Below are 20979 nucleotides of genomic sequence, written 5' to 3'. Positions count from 1 at the left end.
AATTTTTTGGGGGTGAGGAGAGAAAGGGACTTAAGGCATACAACTTTGAGGAAACTGCATTTACCTATTCCTAATTGTTACAGAAAGCTACACCTTTCTTCATAGAAGACATCTTTCCTTAAAAAATGTCTATTTTTCTTCCACTTCATCTCTTTGGAACAACCACAGGAATATGGGTAACTTCTTTCCTACTAAGCATTATCTCTTTTGCATTAATTGCCTGTATTTCAGTCGCATAGCAAACAGACTGTTCTCCCATCTCCTTTGTGTCTTTCACCTTTCATTCTTCCTTCCTGCAGAATGGAAAAATGGTAGATGAATGGGTGTCCATGTTGTTTCCATTTCAACAAACTGCAAGACAGTAAATGGATATGTATGACAGAATCTGCTTTTTTCCCCCTTTTCTATGGGTACTGATTATATGAGATAAAAAGAGTAAGAACCATTTTTTAGCCTACTCTCTATTGATCAGAAGACAGGAATGATCCTGAAGAGAGGTCTTAACACTAGCCCAGTGGAGATTACTCAAAAGGAAAATATATGTGGTGTTGCTATGTTGAAAAGCCAGAAGTGTRTTTGTTTGGTTTTTGGTTTGTTTTAATTTGGATGCTAAGCACCTTACCTGAAGGACATGTGCATTCCTTGAAGGAGGTGGGTTCTAACTCAAGTCACTCAGACAAAAATATTCAGAACACTTTTTGTCCTTGTAATTGGCTTTATCAGATGGTATGGTGAGTTTTAACATGGAATCTGATTTACTGTGTTCTATAAATCCCCTTTAGCTCAGCAAGAAAAACTTACAGGTATATAGTATAACTTGCCAAATGTAACTGATTCAGACCAAGCACAGAAAAAGAATAATGATGTTAGGACAAAACTCACGTAAAGGTAGGGTTCTGATCACACCAAAAGTTGTCTGGTGTTTGCCATTCTAAAGCCAGTGACAGCTGGTAGTAGCCTGAAGAGTTTCTCGGAAAATGGAAGGTACTGCTAAGCTTAATTTTTTCAGCTGCACAAAAACCACTTCCTGGTGTAATTCATATCAGTCATTAGAGATAATCTGAAACTGGAGCTCTCAATCCAACCTCATGATAGTTTGCAGCATAGACTTTCCTTTCTCCTGCTCCTAGATTACAGTGGCTAGTTTATTCTGTCATCCATCCCTATATTTCCATGTGGCACATGCTTGTGAGGATGAATGACTAAMTGGAGTGATTAGTGGAAGGCAAACATGTACATGAATTATCTGTTCTAGTGCAGCTGGAGGTAAAACATAGAGAATATGCTGGTATACGAGCAACAGGAAGGTTGAAGCCCTTAGTAAGTGCAGCTTGATTTTCTTTAAAAACTCAGGATCCAGTAGGACACTTTGACCATTTCCAGCTGCCAAGGCCTGTATTTCACGGACAACTTTGAAGCTCAGTGGAGGGTCAAGATAATGGCTGTGAGGCAGCACAGGAAAAGTTGTTCAAGTGAACAATGAATCATGTACATGTGCTTCCTTCTTAAAGCCTTTAATTCAAACTACCTTAAACAAATCTTTAAATAATCATGCTAGCTTACAAATTTTAACTTTTACAAATTTATTTACAAGTTTTAAATTTTACCAAACTGAAATAAGGCATAATAAAGGCAGATAGGTTACTGCTGTTGGAACTTTGGATAATCTCTAAGAGACTTTACAAGCAGCTGGTTTACTACACATCACCAAGAAATATTCTGGATCAACAAACAGCTTTTAAATCTGAATAGGGTAGGCAGGTGTTGTGTGCAGGTCTATCGCCATTTTGACATAGTCTTCTTAATTTGTAGTGGTTACAAATGCAGAAAGAATTCAGGAAACTAACAGAGGGTTCAGAGTATCAAGAGSATCTGAAATACGACTTCAATATAAAAGGGGAACTGAGGCACCTGGATACAAATGAGTCCTTTGTTTTCAATTACTACAAGAATGGACTTGAGCAGAATCATAAACGCTATGAAGTTCTGGGACATTTTATTACCCAGTATGTTTATGAGCTCCTGGAAAGAGTCTGCATGCTGCAGAAGGTTTATATTCCTACTGATGCTACAGAGGATGAACCACRAACTTTCTTTTTCATGAGCAAGAATGCACTAACAAGTTCTTCTAGCCTAATTATTCTTCTTCAAGACAAGGGAGTTTTCTGTGCTGGACAGTGGGGGCGAAGGACAATTGTCAATGAAGGCCTGAGACATGGAACACAAATACCATTCATCAAAATGGCTCTGAAGAGCCACTGGGAAGTGATTGTACTGAACCCCAATGACAATTTTGTCAATCTGAAGACTGAAAAGGAGAGGTTTTCTGGCAGGGAAGAAGGACTTACATTTACACAGTCTGTCTGGCAGATCCCCAAGAGGGGCAGCAGCAGCCCTGAGGAGCATACCATGTATGTATGGGATCATTTCATTGCAAAGAGTGCAGCCAGGAACGTGGCCTTCATTGCCCATGGCTATGGTGGGTTGGTGTTTGTTGACCTGCTGGTGCAGAGGAAATGTGAGGTGATGAACAAAGTGTACTCTGTGGCRTTCATCGACTCCACGCACAACATGCAGCACCAGAGCAGGCACGATCCGGAAATACAGGAATGGATACAGCAACACTGCCGGGAATGGGTGTCAAACAGTAAACCTTTAAATAAAACTGTGAGCTTTCTCATGAGAGTAAGTTGTCCTATTTTCTCTGCTGGAACAGAAAAGTATGATTTAGCACCCTCCTGCTGCTTACAAGCCATCTTTAAGTATCTGAAGAGCATGCTGAAAGCCAAGATGAGAACAGCCTTTAGGAATTCACCTGTTGTAACCAGAAGCAGGACAAGAAAGAAGAGAAGCACCAAATAAAGGTACACTGGTTTGTTCTTGATAGTGGTCTCTTCCTTTCATAACTGCCTCTGCACCTTTCCATCGCCTGTGAACCTTCATCTCACTGAGGAGCAATTTACAGTTCTAAGTTTGAAACAAATTTGTTTGATTTTGAGAAAAAACAACAAACGTTAACTATTATGAAAGAAGTGCATTGTTAAAAGCCTTAAGCCACAACCCTTTGGCTAGYTGTGAAATTTAAAGTTGAATTAAAGATGGTAAGGTGCACCAACTCTCAGCTGTATCATTTTCTATAATAAACATTCTATAGTTATGGCTCTATATTCATACTAAACAATCAGGAAATCATTTGTGTAAGTGCTTAGCTTCATTAGAAGGCCAAATCTGGAACAGAAAAAGGATATAAACAATTTGTGTGCCATATATTGTTTAAAATCTTTCAAGAGCTGGAACATCCACCTTCTTCCCAGAAATATTTACTGTTAGAGCTGAACAATGCTTCAGGGAAGTACATACTACTGCCCTTCCTACCAGTCAGAGTTGGTGTAACCCAAACATGACACATAGAGGTAAAATAATTTCCATTTTAAAGCCAACTAAGGCAGTGAGAATACACAGAAATACATTAGTCTAGCAATCTGCAGGTACCAAACTGATGTAAAGCAATGACATTGCTCTTTCCTCTCAGTTGTTAAAACTTTAGACAGAGGTGGGAAACCCAGTTTTTAAATGTACCCTTTCAAGACTTGGAATGTATACAAGCAGATGTTCAAATAATTTTTAAAGTGAATATAAACAAAAGAATTTTTCTTAATTTCCAGTTCAAGCCCACAGGAATTAGTAGTGTTCAATGGCCATGAAAAAGGATCCTTTGAAGGATGACAAAACCTTCTCCTACAAGTGTAGAACATTCCAATCTCAGTCAAAAAAGGWGTAGATAATGGGTATCAGACAGAAAAGAACATGAACTTTCCTTTGTGTTTATATCCATTTCAGGTTTCAGTCATAATCTCTCTCAGAAGAAACTTCTGTCATGTTACACAGCAATGGCTAAAAGTGTAAAATTCTATTGGAAAGGCACATTCAGTTGAATGCTCTTGAAAGCAAGCATAGCTTTTTTATGGTCAGGTTTCCTGTTATTATATCTGAATGAAAAGGRTACTACATAGACAACTAATAGACAATCCCACGCCTTGGTTCCCTGAAGAAGGTTGCACTGGAGATGCCATAGTAGAGGATGCACACAGTCTGTTTTGTAGGGGCTGGTCAGCACACAACTCAAAGAACAGTCACTTGKGTGAACTCTGTGCATGAACATGTAGCTTTATTTATGAGAGAAGCATGAGGTGACAGAATGTCTGTCTTCAGAAGGAGACCAATATGATCCTTCAGGATAAATGCTCAAACTGTCCCATGGTGTCAGAGGTGGCTAAAAGTGCCCAAAGGAAAAAAGAKATCTAGAACATTGTCCATTTGTGTCATTCTTTTCACAGGTCATCCCACTAAATTCCTTGGTAGAGAAGGTCATATTTAGGAATGTTTTTGGGATCAATTGGACTTCTCACAATSAGCTTTCCCCGCATTGCTCCGCGGTAGATCACTTCAATCAGATCTATAAAGTCTTGCTTTGTTTTGAAGCTTCCTACAAATTTGGTGTGATCTGGAGACCTAAATATAAGCATAAGACAAAGGCAGAGTTGTGATGTTAAAGTATTCAGAGCAAAACCACCTAAAGAGATGAGAAGATCAACAATGCCATGATGAGTTCTGATCTGGTCATTCTGAAAGAATTAACTAACTTTGTMATGGCATTGCCAAGTCAGGAATATGCTGTGACCTCCAAAGGTCAAACARATGCAGTGTCATGTTGAAGATTTTAACCATTTCTTACCATTTTTTCAGAACCAGTCATATTTCACCTATTTTCTGCATCAGAGCATATTTCAATTCAATTACTTCTCTATTTTACATCCTTCTGGCTTGCTACAGAGTTCTCAATGCTGATGCTGGTAACAACAYTATAGTTTTCAAATGTTACCTTCCCCAGACACAATAACATAAAGACTGATAATCCCTACAGACACAATAGACAATGGTAGGGTGACTTACCCATAATCAACCTTCATRTGTTGTCCATTGAAGAAAAATACAGTAGATGGAATATAACTGATGTCAAAATACTGGGTGTACACTGGGACATTGTTCACATCCACCAAGTAAATGACTGCCATTTTACTTAGGTCATGGGCTGTTTTTGCAAGCTGGAAAGAGTGASAAAGGGGGATGACAATTAGACTGAGACAGAAAAGAGTGTGGCAAGCTTTATAAAATCTGTTTCTCTTTTGTGTTATCACCTTAAGCAGGRCTAGAATATCACATCTTGTCTACCTCAAGTACTTTGTTCAGCCACTTTTAATCAATATAGTATCATTTCATTCTATATTTGTCACATTTTTCATGAGTCCCCATATTAGCCAAAAGCAACATTCTCTTCTCTTCTATGCAAAAAGTATACTTGTACAGTTCATTAAAAAACCCAAAACCAACAACAACAACAAAAAAAAAAAACCAAAAAAAAAACCAGAAAAAAATGGTCTTACAATATCATCGAGCTGCAGACAAACAGCATCATTATCCCTTCCAAAACGGAGAACCAAAACCTTCTCAGCCACGCTTTTTATTGCCTGATCCACTTCCCTCTTACAGGTCAGTTTGGGCAGCAGAAAACTCATCGCGACAGATCACGGTCTCCACTAAAATCCCTACCTACAGTAAGGAAAAAAAACCAAAAAACAACACAACAACGCACCATCAAACAACAACAACAACCTGCATGACAAAAATAAACTAAACTTCTCTGTGCTATTAAATTTTGGTAATAAAGAGCGAGGAAAGAAGAGAGGGACGCGGAAAGAAAAGCGTAGATCACCAGGCCGGGGCCCCCAGCGCTCGCCACGCCCCAGCCCAATGCGGCGGCGGGGCCAGACCCTGCCCCGCACCAGGAGCGGTAGCAGGACCCACCGGCAGCCCCCTCAGTGCCCGGGGGTTCCCCGGGAATGGGATTTGGAAGAGCTCCGATCACCGTCCGCTTCAGGTGCCGCCGTGCGCGTACAGAGAGCCCGGAACGGTGGCGGTGCAGCCGCGGAGCGCCGGGGACAGCSGAGGGGACGGCACCGCGCCCGGAGCGCCCTCCCCGCGCAGGCGCAGCGGCCCCTGAGGTGAGCGGCGGCGGCGATGGCGTGGAGGGGCGGCCGTGACCGCGGCGTGGCTCGGGCTCCGACCGGCCCTGCCCCTACCGAGCCCTGACGGGCGGGAGCGCGGCCGGAGATCGGGCAGGTGCTTCTCCCCACCCGTGACGCGGGGTCCCGGAGGCCGCGGTTCTCGCAGGCGCCGCCGCAGCGTGGGGAGGGGGCGCGCCGGTGTCCCTGGGGGGGCTGTGGGGCACAGCGCGGGGCTGTGGGGTGTGASCTGGCTCTCAGCGGCTCGGATAGTCGTGGGCTGGTGGAAAAGTTGAAAACAGCGTGCAGTGCCGCGGTCTGGCGCGCTCCCCCACAGCCGCGCTCACAGTGAGTGTGTCTGAAGGGAGGTGCCAGGAGGAGGGACCCTCGCTGTTCCCCGTGGTGCCAAGCAATGGGACAAAAGGCAGCGGGCAGAAACTGATGCACAGAAGGTCCACCTGAACATGAGGAGGAACTTCTTTACTGTGCGGGTGACCGAGCACTGGAATGGGTTGCCCAGAGAGGTTGTGGTGTCTTTCCTCACTGGAGATACTCAAGAACTGTCTGGATGCAATTCTCTGCCATGTGCTTTGGGATAACCTTGCTTGAGTAGGGAGATTGGACTAGGTGACCCACTGGTCSCTTCCAAACTTAGTCTGTGATTTTGTTAATCTGAGTGGGCAGCTGTGCTGGGCAAGTAAGACAAGTTACTCAGTCTCTGAAGTATCAGTGAAGAGCCTGTCTGTAATTGAAATAAGCTGCAGTGAAGTCATGCTAAAAAAAGAAAAAAGTACTTTCAGTGTTACAAATCTTAAGTTCCTCAAAAAGACAATTCTTGCAGTAAYGATTTTAGTGTGAATGTTTGACACACTGGAAGGTAACTTGGATCTATGTAAAGCTATCATMAAGTATTCTGATAGTGTAAATCTGGCGTTAATTTGAGCTCCAATAATATAAGTTGAGGAACTGATCCCTTGATTTCTTCACACTTCTTTGATCATTACTTTTGCCAGTAGGTTTAATGCTTCCATGTAAAATTAGAGATACCTCTATTGTAACACTTAYAAATTTTCAGTTAGGTTACTTGGTTGTTTTTGTTTCTTTTATCTTAGTAACAGTAGAATATGAGAGGTCAGTCACCAATTTGACCAGTTACTGTATAGTAAAACATGCCAGGTTATATAATATTCCTAAATACTCCTTCTGTGCCTCTATCATAGCAGGTACATATTTACAAACTCGATGTTAGATTTAGCTTCTTGTTCTGCATATCAAATTATTTTCAGGTTATTAGGGAAATTATGAATTTTGCCATCAAAATTAGGAGCTAATTTTATTTTTGCCCAAATCATGTTTTTCTCAAGCATTGAAACTTTACTGATGCCTAGTTTGATAGTGTGCATAGGCCATGGAAAATATTAAACATTCTTGAGTGTTTCTCTTTCTGAAGACCTTTAATATTTAAACACAAGTGTATATGAAATTAATGGGAACTGGGGGGCCTTATGATCTTAGCTTTATGTGCCAATGCTAACTTCACAGGCAATTTAGCAAGAAGAAAAATATGGTCTTTTCCTGTACTAGTTATTGACTCTTCCATCTCTTCTTTCTCTTTTCACAGGATAGATAAATTATACACTTCCAGTTTCCATGCATTTCACTGACCTTGGTTGTGAAGGCTTGTCATATGATACAGATAAACATATCTTGGACAAATCTTGAAGGTTATTTGACTTCATTTTGAATTGCAGTAAGTATAGCTGGTTTAAGCTGGTTTTACTTAGGAAACAGTGAAAAATTAATAGTGGAAGGAGGAACTTGTAGCATTCTCCAAGAAGTAACCTATTGTCTGTGGGTCTTACTAAGAATAAAAATCTGTCTCTGTTCTCTTTGTGATTTCTGACAAGTTTTTTTCTCCTCATATTGGTGTTTTGCAGATAACTGYTGTCACACAGCACATGTGTAAATATGCAGTCTGCTAATATGCTTCTGAGAAAAATTGTAAGAAGTTCTGTCCTGCCATTTGCTGCACAACATGGGATGAAAAAGGATTTGTTTCCACTTAGTAGAACTCTGAGTTTATCACTCTGTCTGAAGCAGGACAAGTCATGTGAACCCTCAGAAAAACTAGATTTAGATGCGTGGAAGAAGGTAATGAAATCTGGGTTTCAAGAAGAGGTCAGTGAGAYGGTCTCAGAGCCTAAGGAGCCTTCCAGTTTGGCTGCTGCAAGTGAGATGTTGGAGATGTGGAGGCTATCTGGCAGATTAGTTCCAGAAAATATCACTGAAGAACAGCTAAAAACTTTTATGGAGTGTCCTTCTAAGTCAGCCAAAAAGAAGTATTTAAAATTTTTGCATCTCAAAGAACTYTACAAGAAAAGAAAGATGGATAAGAAAATGGAAAGGAGACTGGAAGCACAAGATCAAGATTCAAAAACAGATGAGACCAAAAGGAATTCAATCATATATGTGCAAACCAGTACTATGGATAAAGCATACAACTGGAGGGCTGCTCAGTCCATGATCTTTGGCCAGCCTCTAGTATTTGACATGTCTTATGAAAAAGAAATGTCTGACCGAGAAGTYGCAAATACAGTGAGACAGATAGTACTGAGTGAAAGCTGCAATCGGAGATCTGCAGATCCCTTCCACATCCACTTCTGTAACTTCAAAGAAGATAGCCTCTATCACAGGGAATTCATCAAGCAGTACAGAGAGGGATGGGGCAAACTGCTTATCACAGCGACAGACCAGTGCTACACAGAAATCTTTCCAAAAGATAAACTCATCTATCTGACAGCCGATTCTCCCAAAGTAATGAAGACATTTGATCACAATAAGATCTATATTGTTGGGTCAATGGTTGACAAGAGCATAAAAACAGGAGTCTCTTTAGCACGGGCAAAACGGTTACRGTTGGAGACGGCAGCTCTTCCACTGGACAAGTATTTGCTTTGGAGTAGTGGTGCCAAAAATCTCACACTGGATCAAATGATGCATATTTTGTTAACCTTGAAAGATACTGCTGACTGGAACAAGGCTCTGGAATTTGTTCCAAAAAGGAAATACAGTGGCTTTGTAAAAAAACCTGTAAACAAACCTGTAAACAAACCTGTAAACAAACCTGTAAACAAACCTGTAAAGGAACTGAAAAAAACCTTAGACCTGATCAACGCACTTAAACTTAGAAAGAGACCGGAAGAAGTACAAAAGCAATTTGCCACAAACTACCCCAAGAAGTATAAACTAAAGCAGAAGTAGAGTGATGGGGAGAATTTTTTACACACAAACTGCCCTTTAATACTCAGGCTTCTCAGTACATCTGGAACTCTGTTCAGCTCTTAATCTTAAAACATGTTCTATTGCTTACATTTGAAATGACCATTGTTAAGAAGAGTTTGGCTTTTTTAATTACTTTAGTAGTCCAGCTGTTTAAATTTATTCAGTCATTAATGAAATTATGTAGGAGAAATGAGATAATCAGTTAAAAAAAAATCCCCAAACTCTACACAAACAATACCAGTCTGTTCAATTGAAGTATCCTGGGACAAGGATGATTGTTACTGAATGCAAAGGTTGTTCTTCAGAACTCATTGCTTTGGAGATTGTATACCTCAAGTTTTATTCTAAAAGATCACTAAAATGAAGTAAAGAGACCTCCCCTATTAATTCCTGAATCTTCTTATGCAGATGAATTGACCTTTGATAGCTGAACTAAAAACAAATGGTTAAAACCTTGCATGAGTTTGGGGAGCGCATAATTTATTTCCGGGTGTTTTGTCTGGCAAAATCAAGTCCCTGTTTGGAAGAAATAAGGCAAATTTGACTGTGCCAAAAAAAAAAACCTTTCACACTTTCATGTAAGACTTATCCCAGGATGCCTGTGTTTTCAGGCCATATAATGGGGATTTTCCAAAGTGCTGAAACTTCTGAGATTGTAAACAGTCCTATTAATAAATACTTCGAGGAACAGAGAGCATTTTAATATTTCTCACAGCTCAGAATATATTGATGTCTCTGAAAGTCTGTGTTCAGGCTGCAGAGCTCTGATGGGCATCTTGTTAAACAGAGTTTTGCTGTCTGTAGGATGAGGAGGACTTTCTTTATGGGTGATTCTTAAAGTCAGTGATGGCAGATGATGAGTTCGGTCCTGAAAATTCAAAAACTAGGAACAGGGAGTATAATTTCACACAAATATGTCAGGAGTTGGTGGTGACCTATACCCTTCTGACTTCTTCCAACTGGCTGTTGCAAGGTGGGGGTTGGAAGGCAGAAGATTCACTACCCAAATACTGCCTTTCACTGCCTGTTGTGAGGTGCAGGGGCCTCCAGGCACRGATAACCTCTGGTTTAGGGAAAGACCTGTTTCCTTGCAGCTGCCTGTGGCTGGGAAGCGAACAAAGCTTCACCCTGGGGTGGTGTTTGAGATGATGCTTGAGAGCTTCCTTCAGCTCCTGGGGAAGTCCTGGAGTGCAAGGACTGGCTTTGTGAGTGTGTGTGCCTCACTCAGGCTTTTTTTCCTTAAGGGAGGAAGAGACAACAATGGAGCTGTGCACTGCTCAGTGTCATAGAACCATGGAATGGTTTGGGCTGGAAGGGGCCTTATTTAGTTCCAACCCCCTGCCATGGACTGGGCACCATGTCCCTTCATCATCTGCTGTTCTACCATACAAACGGCCTCTTCTGATCTCCATTGTGGGGGGTGGGGGAAGGTGCCGTCACTGCTCACTTGAATTCATGTTATAAAATCACAGAATAGGTCAGGTTGGAAAGGGACTTCGGTGGGTCACCTGTCCCACCTCCCTACTCGAGCAGGGTAATCTCAGAACACATGGATTGTGTCCACATGGTTCCTGAATATCTCCAGTGAAGGAAACTCCACAACCTCTCTGACCAACCTATTCCAGTGCTCGGTCACCCACACAGTAAAGAAGTTCATCCTCATGTTCAGGTGGAACTTTTGTGCATCGGTTTCTTCCCGTTACCTCTAGTCCCACTGCTTGGCACCAGGGAGAAGAGCCTGGATCCATCTTCTTGGCGCATTCCCTCTGCACCCTTAAGATATTTATAYACACCGAGGAGACAATGAGGTAATGATATTTGAGAAACACGGAAGGTAATCGGTAAACCACGCGCAGTGAAGGGGGCGCGGCAGCGGACGTGCTTCCTCCGCAGGGCTGTGACGCAGCGGCTCAGTGCGCGATGCCGGGAGTGCCGGGGGGTGACTGATGTCGCCGCTTTCCCCGGGGAAGCGAAGGGAAGTCGGGCCCACGTGTGCAGCGCCGCCGGACAAGCGTCAGACCCGTTCAGCGCCGCTCGGGCCGTTCCCGCCGTTCCGCTATTCCCGCCATTCCCGCCATTCCCGCTATTCCCGCCATTCCCGCCGCGCCGTCCCCGCGCGCCGCAGGGGCGGGGCCGGCCCCACCGCGAGCGGGATTGGCGGGGGCGGGCCCGAGCGGTGCGCGTGCGCGACGCGTGAGGCGGCGGAGGCGGGGGAAAATGGCGGACGGCAGAGCTGAGGGGGAGAAGGCGAAGCGGCCGCAACCCGCAGGAGGTGAACATGTAGCGCCTCTCGCCGCGGAGCGATGGGGTGGGAATGGGGTCCGGGCYAGTCCAGCAGGGGTGTGGGGGGTCCACGTGTGCCTCACCCGAGCGGGCGAACCCGGGCCGGGCCGGGCCGGGCCGTGCGGTGCCCGGCCCTGCGGGAAAAGGGGGTGGCGGCCCGGGCCTGAGGGGGCTGCGCTGGAGGAGAGGCCGAGTCGGGCCTGCTGTCCCCAGCTTTACAGGACAGGCGCTTTTGTAAAAATACACCAGCTTCTCCTTGTCCACGCAAGTGCGCTATTTCTCGTAAAAGTACACGGAATACTTATGCCGTGTTTTGAGAGAAATGCGACTGTTGCTGTGTGCAAGAAGACAGAGCTTTAAAATTAACTTCCAGCAGTTATGGTACCTTTTTTATAAATGGGTACAGAGAATATTCTTTAATTGCCGTTTTAATTTTTTGGGTTTTTTTTTCCTTGGCAGCAATCTGTAAGTTTGCTGTTTGGTTTTATAGTATTTTGTATTGTCACTGGACATTTCTGTCATTTCTGCACTATTTGGTTCGAAAATTTTAATTGGATATTTCTTTTCTTCTTTCTTCCCTTAACTTAAAGTTGAGAGGACAGGGGCTTTGCAAAGATAAAACTTTTCTTTCCTGATGTGTTTCTTTTTTCGTTTTAGTTGGGTTTCAGTATTTAGGGTTGTTTTTTTTTTTAATATATCTGTAGGCAGAGGGCACTTCTTAGTTTTGTTGGAAAATTAAATCAGGCTTGTAAACTAATCAGGATAGCCACAACAGTGAATGTTATTTCTGATAATCACTGAAATTTGAACAGCAGTACTTAATTTTAAGTAGTTCCTTGACTCTTGGTTCTCTGTTGGGCTTTGGTGCCTTTTTGGGTTTTATTTTTTGGTGGTGGTATTGTGTTTTTTTGGTGTTAGTAACTACACAGCATCAGTACATCAGCAGTTTGTACTGTCTTGTATACAGTTTGATGTGCTGAAACATGATCTTAATGAGTCGAGGTGTGTTGGCCCTAAGGAAGAATAGTTGCTTCTTGAGGATCTTTGAAACCAGTTTGCAATCTTTAGCTTTTGTCAAGATAGTGGGGTTTATCTTAAAATTAATTTAGTTGTGACTGGTTTGTTCCCACACATCTCAGTGGCTGCACTCCCAGGGAYAACAGATCCTGAAATGCTGTGCAGCTGGCACTGTCAGTCTTGTCACTTCAGCCCCTTGGAGAGTGGAAGCTGTCCACTCGTGTGGTTTGTTGATACACATGAGTAAAATTTAGCAGTGAAGCAGGGCAACTTYTTATTTCTGCAATCCATGAAAAGGATACTGGTCAGTCTAGTTTGGAAATGGTACTGGTGCTTTCTGTAGGTGAAGTAGGACCTCCAGGAAATAATAAAGAAGCCTTGATATCATGGAATATATGTATGGATTGGCATGGGAGATGGAAGAGACCATATCTATCATATTAAGAGAAGGTTAATATGGCTGCCTTTCTGTTTCCTACAGAAATCAAACCAGCACAATGGCTCCCTCCCCACCTTCCACAATTGTCCTGTGCCCCTTGCAGCTCTCTTAGCAAGTTCTTACTTATGTTTCTTTCAGCAGTCTGCAGTTCATCCTACAGTGAGCCCAGTAGAAATAACACTCAGAATGCAGTGCTGATAGGAATTAATTCGGAGAGATGCTCTTTAAGATTTGGTGARAAAACAGATGTGGGTAGATTGTGTTAGTCTTCACCTTGTGCTTAGAGTATTTGAGAGTTTGCACTTAAAAGTAAACTGTAGTGTAATAAACTTCAAGTTGGCACTAGCTGAGGAACCTGGACTGGTTCCCTGTGCCCTGAATTTTGGGCAGSTATTGATTTTGTATGTTATGAAAAAGAAGACTTAGGCTTATGSTTCCAGCACTTTTTAAGGCCAGTRAATCTTCTACCTACCCTTGAATCACAGTCTCTAGTGCAGCTAGGCTGGACTTGGAATATTCTGTTTAATGGGGTTTTGTGGATTAGCTGTAAGGATGTTCTCACAGTCTCTGCAGACTGCTGTTTGGTAAACTGTGCTAAGACAGCTACCAGTGCCCAAGGTCACTTGTGTAAATTTTGATTGTTTCTCTTTCCTCCTTTGTTTTTAATTTTTATATCTATGTTTTCTGGATCAAATCTCTAGGACCATTTTTTAATACAGTGAAACTGATTAAAGTTACATTTTTTTGTGATCTGCCATATTGCTGAAGGTGAACAATAAATCATTTTGGTTTCAATCACTTATTGTCTTGATAGCTGAAAGAGTGGGGTAGGAATGGTATATTCTTCTGCTTATGATTTGGGAAATAGCAGACAAATATCTATATATATATATATAGATTGAGTCCCTAGTTTTTCTCTTTGCTGATGTTTACTTTTTTTTTTCTCAGAGCTGCAATCTTGTTGACCCCCAGTTCAGACTTTATTCTCTCCCATTGCTTCATCTTACATAGTAGYTTTTTGCCTTAGCAGTGCAAAGAGCTTTATTCCCTGATGGTCTCAATTTTCTGTGCATGGAAGGTGCTGTTCTCCAKTCCATATGATGAGGAACTTTTGCTAGCTTCAGTTGTTTTAAACTGCTACTGTGAGCACTTCCTGTCCATTCCCTAATGTGTTGATTTTTCCCCCTTCTGTGACTGCAGTGCTTTGCTTTTTGCAGCAGCAGGGAATTGGCTTTTTGCTGAAGCATTTACTATGTTCAGTATGAGTTTTCCAAGGACGCCTTTGTCTCTTGGTGTAGGTGAAGAGGCTGGTTATATAGGAATGAAAATGTTACTTGAATGTTTTTTCTCTGTGGATCACTGTTCAGCTGCTATGTTTTCCGTGATTATACAAAACCAGAAAAGGTGAAATCTATATATATGTTTTTTTAGTGCTGATTTCTTCCTCAAGCAGAGCTTGGCAGATTTATTACAGATGAGATGCGGACAAGCAGTGACTTGAAACATGATTGAGACAGCCGGCCTCACTGTAGTCACTCCCATGATTTTAGAGTTGTGCCAGACAAGCCTAGAGACTGGCATGGACATGATTTTGTAGAAATTTAGTAGAATAAATTCTATCTTAGATTATCTACTCTAGATATGGAATTGGGATTCCAATTACAAAAGTTTATCTGTGACAACTTAAAAACCTAAAAAGATTTAGTCATCTACAATTTAATTTACTACATGAACTTTGACTTCCATACTAAATAAAGAGATGGTGCTTCAAGATTGTTGTCCTGGCTCATACAAGAAGTTCTTTACAAGTAGTGGAGTGCTTGCAGTTCTTCTCCTCTTTGTGTTTTGCTGTCCACTAAATATACATTGGTGGAAACTGCTGTCACTAAAAACATCTTACCTATTGCACCCAAAGTTTTAATGCTTTTTGAGGTTGCTGCTCCCATCAATCTGCTCAGTAAAAGTAGCTCATCTTGGTAAGTTGTTTCGACTTCACCAGGACCTGAAGAAGAGGCAGAAAAACCTGTGAAAACTAAGACTGTTTCTTCCAGTAATGGAGGAGAAAGTTCGAGTCGCAGCGCAGAGAAACGGGCAGCTAATGAAGAAGCTGAAGACTTTACCACAAAACCTGCTCCTGCCAAAATGTCCAAGTTTGGATTTTCCATAGGCAGTCAGACAACAAAGAAGGCATCTGCAATATCCATCAAACTGGGAGCAAACGTAAGTTTACTGAGGGCTTTTAATTTTAGGGAAACTGAGGCAAAAGGGGAATATTTTGGGGAGGCTTCCTTGCAGAGTGAAACCTTGAATCCCTTGGCTGTAACTTGGCATTGCAGGACCAGCTAGTCGTGCATGTGTAAGTACTTCAAGGTGATTAATAACAGGTCAGTAGTCTCCGGAAGCACAAGACTTGATTGAAATGAACTGTAGATCTTTGAACATACAGAATAATTTTGTAATGAGATTTGATAAGTCTGCAATAATTTCCTGAGGGAAATGAGCAGACTTGTTAAGCTGTTCAGACTGCTTTGAAATGAGTACAGGGAGCTTCATTGCAGAGGATGGTTAAAGCTAGAAGAAAGCATCTCCTAGATGGCTTAATAGGTTAACTTCCACTCCAAAGATCTTATTTTAGCATGGGGAAGAATAGCGTATTTCTGTGACTTTGCCTGTTCTTTGCAAGGTCAGTGTGATTTATTTGTGTTAAATGCAAGAGATGAGGCTCCTTACATAGGTTTCTAAGAATTCTGATCCCCTTTATTGTCCAGCACAAGGTATTCTTGTGCTTGTTCAGATGTGAATGTCATGATTCTCTGTACTTCCAGAGTAGTCTTCTACTGGCTTGGCCAAGGATGAGCCAGAGGCTGCCTCTCTTATTTAATAGGGTTCATTTACATTTTCCACATATCACTGTGATGGATACATTATGAATAGTTGTCTGCACCAAATCCAAGCGGTAATCATGACAGCCTTGAACCTGCAATGCCAGCATTTTAGAGATCTGCAAAAGACTAAAAAGGTGCTCTGTWATTCTGAGATGGGAGGTGTGGGCTGGCAGTATTCTAGGGCATAAATGCAATCAGGTGAAATCAGACTTCAGAAAAATAGACAAGGCTGCCTTCCCTCAGCTTCTAGCATGCTTCAGTTTCTCACGTCCGAAGTGGCAATAAATTTTGCTCAGGATTTCTGGTTTACTGAATTTAGTGGGTGACTGACCGTCCACCAGATGGGACAGTGCTGAAACTTACCATTTYTTTTCAGTAATTTTTACTCTGTTTGTACATTACCCATCCCTTGGGCGCAGGCAGATGCTTTAAAAATGGCTTGGTATTTATATGTTACATAGTATCAGTGAAGGACAGCTGTAGGCAGTTGCATAAGAGCTCTGCTGCAGTACCATCTTCTAGGAATGTGTATTAAAGAATTGCCAATRTAGGCAAAATGGAGAAAGCACTGCATATGATTGATTTAGATCATGGTAATAGTAAAAACTGTTACTAGTAACTTAGTTACTTAACTTACTAGTAACTTGGTTACTTAAAACGATTGAATTGTTTTAAGCCAGAAAGCTTTCACATTGTTAAAATAGAAGAAAATAAACATATTCCTTTTTTCTGACATTGATGGATAAGACTATCCCAAAAGAATAGTGGAAATAATGACACAGTAAAATTTTGAATACAAGTTATTCAGGTTCTGGTTTAATTGTTAATGTCATTCAYCAGTGGCTGAGTGCCCCTGCAGTGTGCTAGAAAGTTAAGACCTGCATGTGGGGAGTTGTAATATAAGAGGGCTCAGCTTGCTGCTCAGTGATCACTCGTAAATGAGCAGTCATTTTCCTTTTTCATGAGAGAAACTTTTATGTGCTTGATTCAGACAAAAAACTTTTCCCTCTGGTTGCCCATTTCAGGGGAGATGCTTTACTTAATTATTACCAAAATACTTTAAAAGTCAAGGATAGCTTTTTTGAGTTAGTAGACTTACTTTTCTTGTGCATTTGGTCTTTTTCAGAAACCTAAAGAGCCTGTTCCAACCCTGGCTCCAAAAACCCTTTCTGTAGCAGCAGCTTTCAAYGAAGATGAAGATGTGAGTAATAAGCCAGTGATCAAAACAAAACACCATTGGTGTGATAAGCAACAGAGTGGGTTATTTATGGTTCTTTACATAAATATCAGGAATTTTCAACCTAGAAGCATTTCTTGTGATTCCAATTAAGAATGTACGATTTAATAGCTTTGTGTTGGTTCAAGAAATCATTAAGATGCTGACAACTTCTCACTTAAAATAAGATGCACAACATAAGTCGAATTAATGGTTGCTTTCTCTAGGCTTAATTAAGGAGAGRCAAAGGAAAGTTATGCTTCTGGTTTGCTAAATATTTTGTTGTCATTTTACTGCTCCTTCTTACACAGAGGTGAGCAAAGGAATTTGTTCTATAGCCTTGTAGGACCTCCATTGTGTCCAAAGGCACTTTGCTGTCCTGTAGGGCTGTTGTCCACCCTTTATCATGTGAGGCATTTGAAGTGTTCAAAAGCAAGCACCCAGCCTGCACTGACCTCCTTTGTCCCTGCAGAGTGAACCAGAGGAAATGCCCCCAGAAGCCAAGATGCGCATGAAGAACATCGGAAGGTAGGACAGCTTTTAACTGCGCTTTGGAGAAGGGTGACTGTGTGAAATACCTTCTCAGCTCAGGTCAGATCTTGCAGATGGTTTAAGAACACAAGGAGATAGGATAGGTTAAAGAAATATTTCTCYAGAAACAAGATTTTGAAATGTTTCATCTCCAGGTTAAAAGTAGTACATTTGCATTTGAACTTAGAATTTTATGTACCTTCTTTCTGAGGAAGAAATTAAGTCTGCATAAAACAGAAGCTCGTTCTCTTCTTGTAAAGGTAATAGGTAGGAATTCCTGCTTGTCTCTAAACATTGTWTKTTTYTGGTTCAYCATTTTATAAATTGCCTTAAAGTAGGTGGTTTGGTCAGGTTTTTAAACTCACATGCAAGGGGAAGGTAAGAATCATCTCTCAGAATGACAAAGAATTGCTTTTTGACTTCTAAAATATGTAATTCTTTTGCTTGCCACGGATTTGAGATGGTAGAGGACCAGTCCTAAAATATATAGGGACCTTTTCAGAGGAGGCTTCACTTAAATTAGGGATGAATTTTGAGAAATTGTATTTTAGAGGTGTTTATCATGATAGCCTGCTTTTAACATTGGTTTTCACTGCTTTTAACTTCCAGAGAGATCTGGATGTTCTGTAGTTTGGTGGCTTTTCCTTTTTCTCCAGTAGCAAATTTGTATCCTCAGTTTCTTAATCCTTGCAACAAATTCTTTGCAGCTGGCAGCAGTTATTGCCACTCCCACCTGCTTTCCTGCTCCATCATTGTATTTTTGACATGTCATCATTGTATTTTGACATGTTGTGGAGAGATCAGTTCTGTGGGCAGGTTACAGTTGCTAATAGTGAGGGCTCCTGATGTAATAGAAGGAAATGTGTAGTATTTTCTGGGGCAAGTTGGACTTGAAATGGGCATTTTCAGTGTCAGGTGGCATAAACTACTATAGTTGAGCTGATTTTCTCAACCACTTGTTTTATTTTTCATAGGGATACACCAACCTCAGCAGGACCAAATTCCTTCAATAAAGGAAAGCATGGATTTTCTGACAACCAGAAGCTATGGGAACGAAATATAAAATCTCATCTTGGAAATGTCCATGACCAAGAAAATAACTAAATGAAGTGGATTACAAGTTGGGTGTTTGGGGGGAGGGGAGGGTGTAACATTAAAGGAACAGTTTCCTTTTTTAAGAATGGTGTGAGACTATCTTTGGAGCCACTTTTTTAAGATTTTGAGTGGTTCACTAATAAATGAGTTTGAAATTAGAGGTAATTTATGTTTTGTATACAGATTTCAAGGCATTTGCTAATTTTGTAGTTCATGTGATTAGTTTCAAAAGGTTACAGATAATAAAGAAATTGGAGTGGTACCTTTTTAAGATAATTTTTTTTTGTCAGTGATTAAATAAGGTGGATGAAAAAGGTTACTGTCTCTTTAATCAGGTTAAAATTGAATGCTCTTGCATTCTTACTTCTGGCTCCCTCTTGATAACAGGAAAAACAGTTGACTCCTAGGAATTCTGCGAAAGAGAGTGAGCATTGTCTTGTGCTAGAAGTGTTACTGGACTATTAATTCGAATATAATCTTACACAGGAAATAATAAGAACCTGGATTTTTTTTCTCCCTGCAGTCACCTTTTGTTAAGTCTCAGCAAACTAGGAATCATGTTGCTCTGAGTGGCTTTGGTAACTTAGCTCTAATTTTGTTTAAAACTTCATGTAGGATGTGTAACCTTCAGTGGCCTGTTCTGTCTTAAGGAAATGGGCCTTGTCTGTATATTAGATACAGTCTGTAAAGAATATTCACTACAAAGGTAAATCAGTATTTTTAGTGTGCTCCTTTTAAATCATTAGCCTTGAGTAGTGCTTGTTAGCATTTCCTAGTGGTACACAAAAGCCACCACCAAAAAATACAAGCTAATGTACATTAAGCTTCACCTTTGGTTGAAATGTTTTTCTTTACTATGCCTAGAAGGAATAAAAGCCACACCAAAAATCAGTAACTCACTGCTTAAGTATGAAAAACCTAAGATGCACTTTCCCTGTCTTGCCATTTAAGACAAAATGCCTTGATGCCTATGACCTCAGTGGACACTATCAGGTCAAAGAATGCTGTATCTGCAGTCCTGATGTTTTTAACAATTGTCAGCTTCAGAAATAAAACTTGACCTTTTCCTGCCTGTCTTCCTTTTGCAGTGATTTTCAGCAGTGACCTGAATCGGGTCAGTTTGTTTCTTAGTTTCCTGCTGCAGAACAGTGCTGTAGAATTTCAGTGCTAGTACTGACCATCTAAATTCAGTCTAATTTAGATTTTACATTTGTAAAACATTTTACTAACAGAACTGATTAARTAGAACATTTATCAACAGCAMCACCACCACCTGCCCAACAACAGCRCCTCCCCTCCCCCAAATACCTGATAGTGTCAACTACTAAATTAATTGCAGCTGGGAAGTGGTTGTAGAATTCAATACATTAATTGCTTTCATGCTGCTTCTAAAACTGTCTTGCTAAAGTTGAACTTGGAAGCGCAGAAAGGAAAGTGCATCTTGAAATGTATTTTTTTATTATTATTTTAGGAAAGCTCTGACCACTTAGACTTTTGAGTTTGTAAGTTCTAAAAATATTTTTTTGTATTTTTGTATTGTATGTGTAATCTTTTTTTCTTTTGAAGTCTGATGCAGTTGAATACCTGTAACTGTTTTCTTTTAAAAGCTTTGTTATAAACTTAACATAAAAATGTATACATTATTTTTTTCCATAGCAGAAATACTTGGTTTATTTAAGACAAAACACACTTTCAAAACTGACTTTCAGGACTTCCAAAACCCATTCGGGCATTACTGGAACTAGGCAAGACAAACTTTTCCGTTATTTTCATCACATGTGGTTATGTTTGTCTAAATAAATCCCTTTAAGATAGTGGTAATTCATAGTGAATAGCTATTTTCTCGTGCTCCTCAGAAATTGGTTCATACTGTATCAAACACTTSTATAGGAACAAAGCAAAACAAAACTTCAAACGAGAATGATTTGCAGATCTATTCCTTGGTTTAGTAAACCTACCACCACTGTCTTCCACATCTTTGGCTCAAGTAGATATTCATACCCAGAATTTCCTTGTACTTCAAAATCATTTAGGAAATTGCTAGGCAGAAGAGCAGATCCACTATGAAACACCTTCCATGCAACTGAGAGAGCAAAAGTTCTATTTATCTTCTTCCAYGGTTGATAAATAATCCCAGACCTTKCGTGAGACTGCGGAAGCTTCTGAAAT

General features: G+C 40.9%; 4 protein-coding genes across 10 annotated transcripts; 3 read left to right on the top strand and 1 right to left on the bottom strand.

Moving 5' to 3' along the window:
* Nucleotides 1-1627: 1627 nt before the first annotated feature.
* LOC130572444 (putative protein FAM172B) lies at nucleotides 1628-2864 on the top strand. The gene has a single exon (XM_057364145.1). The coding sequence runs from the start codon at nucleotides 1822-1824 to the stop codon at nucleotides 2860-2862; it is 1041 nt and encodes a 346-aa protein (XP_057220128.1). The 5' UTR covers nucleotides 1628-1821; the 3' UTR covers nucleotides 2863-2864.
* Nucleotides 2865-4151: 1287 nt separating this feature from the next.
* On the bottom strand, nucleotides 4152-6042 carry TXNL4B (thioredoxin like 4B). Of its 3 annotated transcripts, none has more exons than XM_057364151.1 (4): nucleotides 5862-6042; nucleotides 5445-5597; nucleotides 4954-5105; nucleotides 4152-4512 (listed from the first exon to the last, which is right to left on the bottom strand). In XM_057364151.1, the coding sequence occupies exons 2-4, from the start codon at nucleotides 5574-5576 to the stop codon at nucleotides 4347-4349; spliced, it is 450 nt and encodes a 149-aa protein (XP_057220134.1). In that variant the 5' UTR covers nucleotides 5577-5597; nucleotides 5862-6042; the 3' UTR covers nucleotides 4152-4346. The 3 variants fall into 3 exon arrangements, with proteins under 3 accessions (XP_057220134.1, XP_057220133.1, XP_057220135.1); XM_057364150.1 differs by having other exon boundaries at nucleotides 5445-5610; nucleotides 5866-6041; XM_057364152.1 differs by having other exon boundaries at nucleotides 5445-5606; nucleotides 5866-6041.
* On the top strand, nucleotides 5986-10136 carry TRMT10C (tRNA methyltransferase 10C, mitochondrial RNase P subunit). Of its 2 annotated transcripts, none has more exons than XM_057364144.1 (3): nucleotides 5986-6062; nucleotides 7684-7812; nucleotides 8000-10136. In XM_057364144.1, the coding sequence occupies exon 3, from the start codon at nucleotides 8031-8033 to the stop codon at nucleotides 9321-9323; it is 1293 nt and encodes a 430-aa protein (XP_057220127.1). In that variant the 5' UTR covers nucleotides 5986-6062; nucleotides 7684-7812; nucleotides 8000-8030; the 3' UTR covers nucleotides 9324-10136. The 2 variants fall into 2 exon arrangements, with proteins under 2 accessions (XP_057220127.1, XP_057220126.1); XM_057364143.1 differs by lacking the exon at nucleotides 5986-6062 and adding an exon at nucleotides 6078-6180.
* Nucleotides 10137-11530: 1394 nt separating this feature from the next.
* On the top strand, nucleotides 11531-20463 carry PCNP (PEST proteolytic signal containing nuclear protein). 4 transcript variants are annotated; one of them, XM_057364146.1, is made up of 5 exons: nucleotides 11531-11652; nucleotides 15083-15303; nucleotides 17095-17169; nucleotides 17657-17712; nucleotides 18690-20463. In XM_057364146.1, exons 1-5 carry the CDS (start codon nucleotides 11562-11564, stop codon nucleotides 18817-18819), a joined length of 573 nt encoding a protein of 190 aa, XP_057220129.1. In that variant the 5' UTR covers nucleotides 11531-11561; the 3' UTR covers nucleotides 18820-20463. The 4 variants fall into 4 exon arrangements, with proteins under 4 accessions (XP_057220129.1, XP_057220130.1, XP_057220131.1 ...); XM_057364147.1 differs by having other exon boundaries at nucleotides 11532-11616; XM_057364148.1 differs by having other exon boundaries at nucleotides 11633-11652; nucleotides 15135-15303.
* The last annotated feature ends 516 nt before the right edge of the window (nucleotides 20464-20979 follow it).

This window comes from Malurus melanocephalus, unplaced genomic scaffold, assembly GCF_030028575.1.
Source record: "Malurus melanocephalus ecotype Western Australia unplaced genomic scaffold, MMel_1.1 scaffold_36, whole genome shotgun sequence".
Taxonomy (NCBI): domain Eukaryota; kingdom Metazoa; phylum Chordata; class Aves; order Passeriformes; family Maluridae; genus Malurus; species Malurus melanocephalus.
Note: the sequence above shows the minus strand (reverse complement) of the source record. Positions and strands in the feature narration are given on the sequence as shown.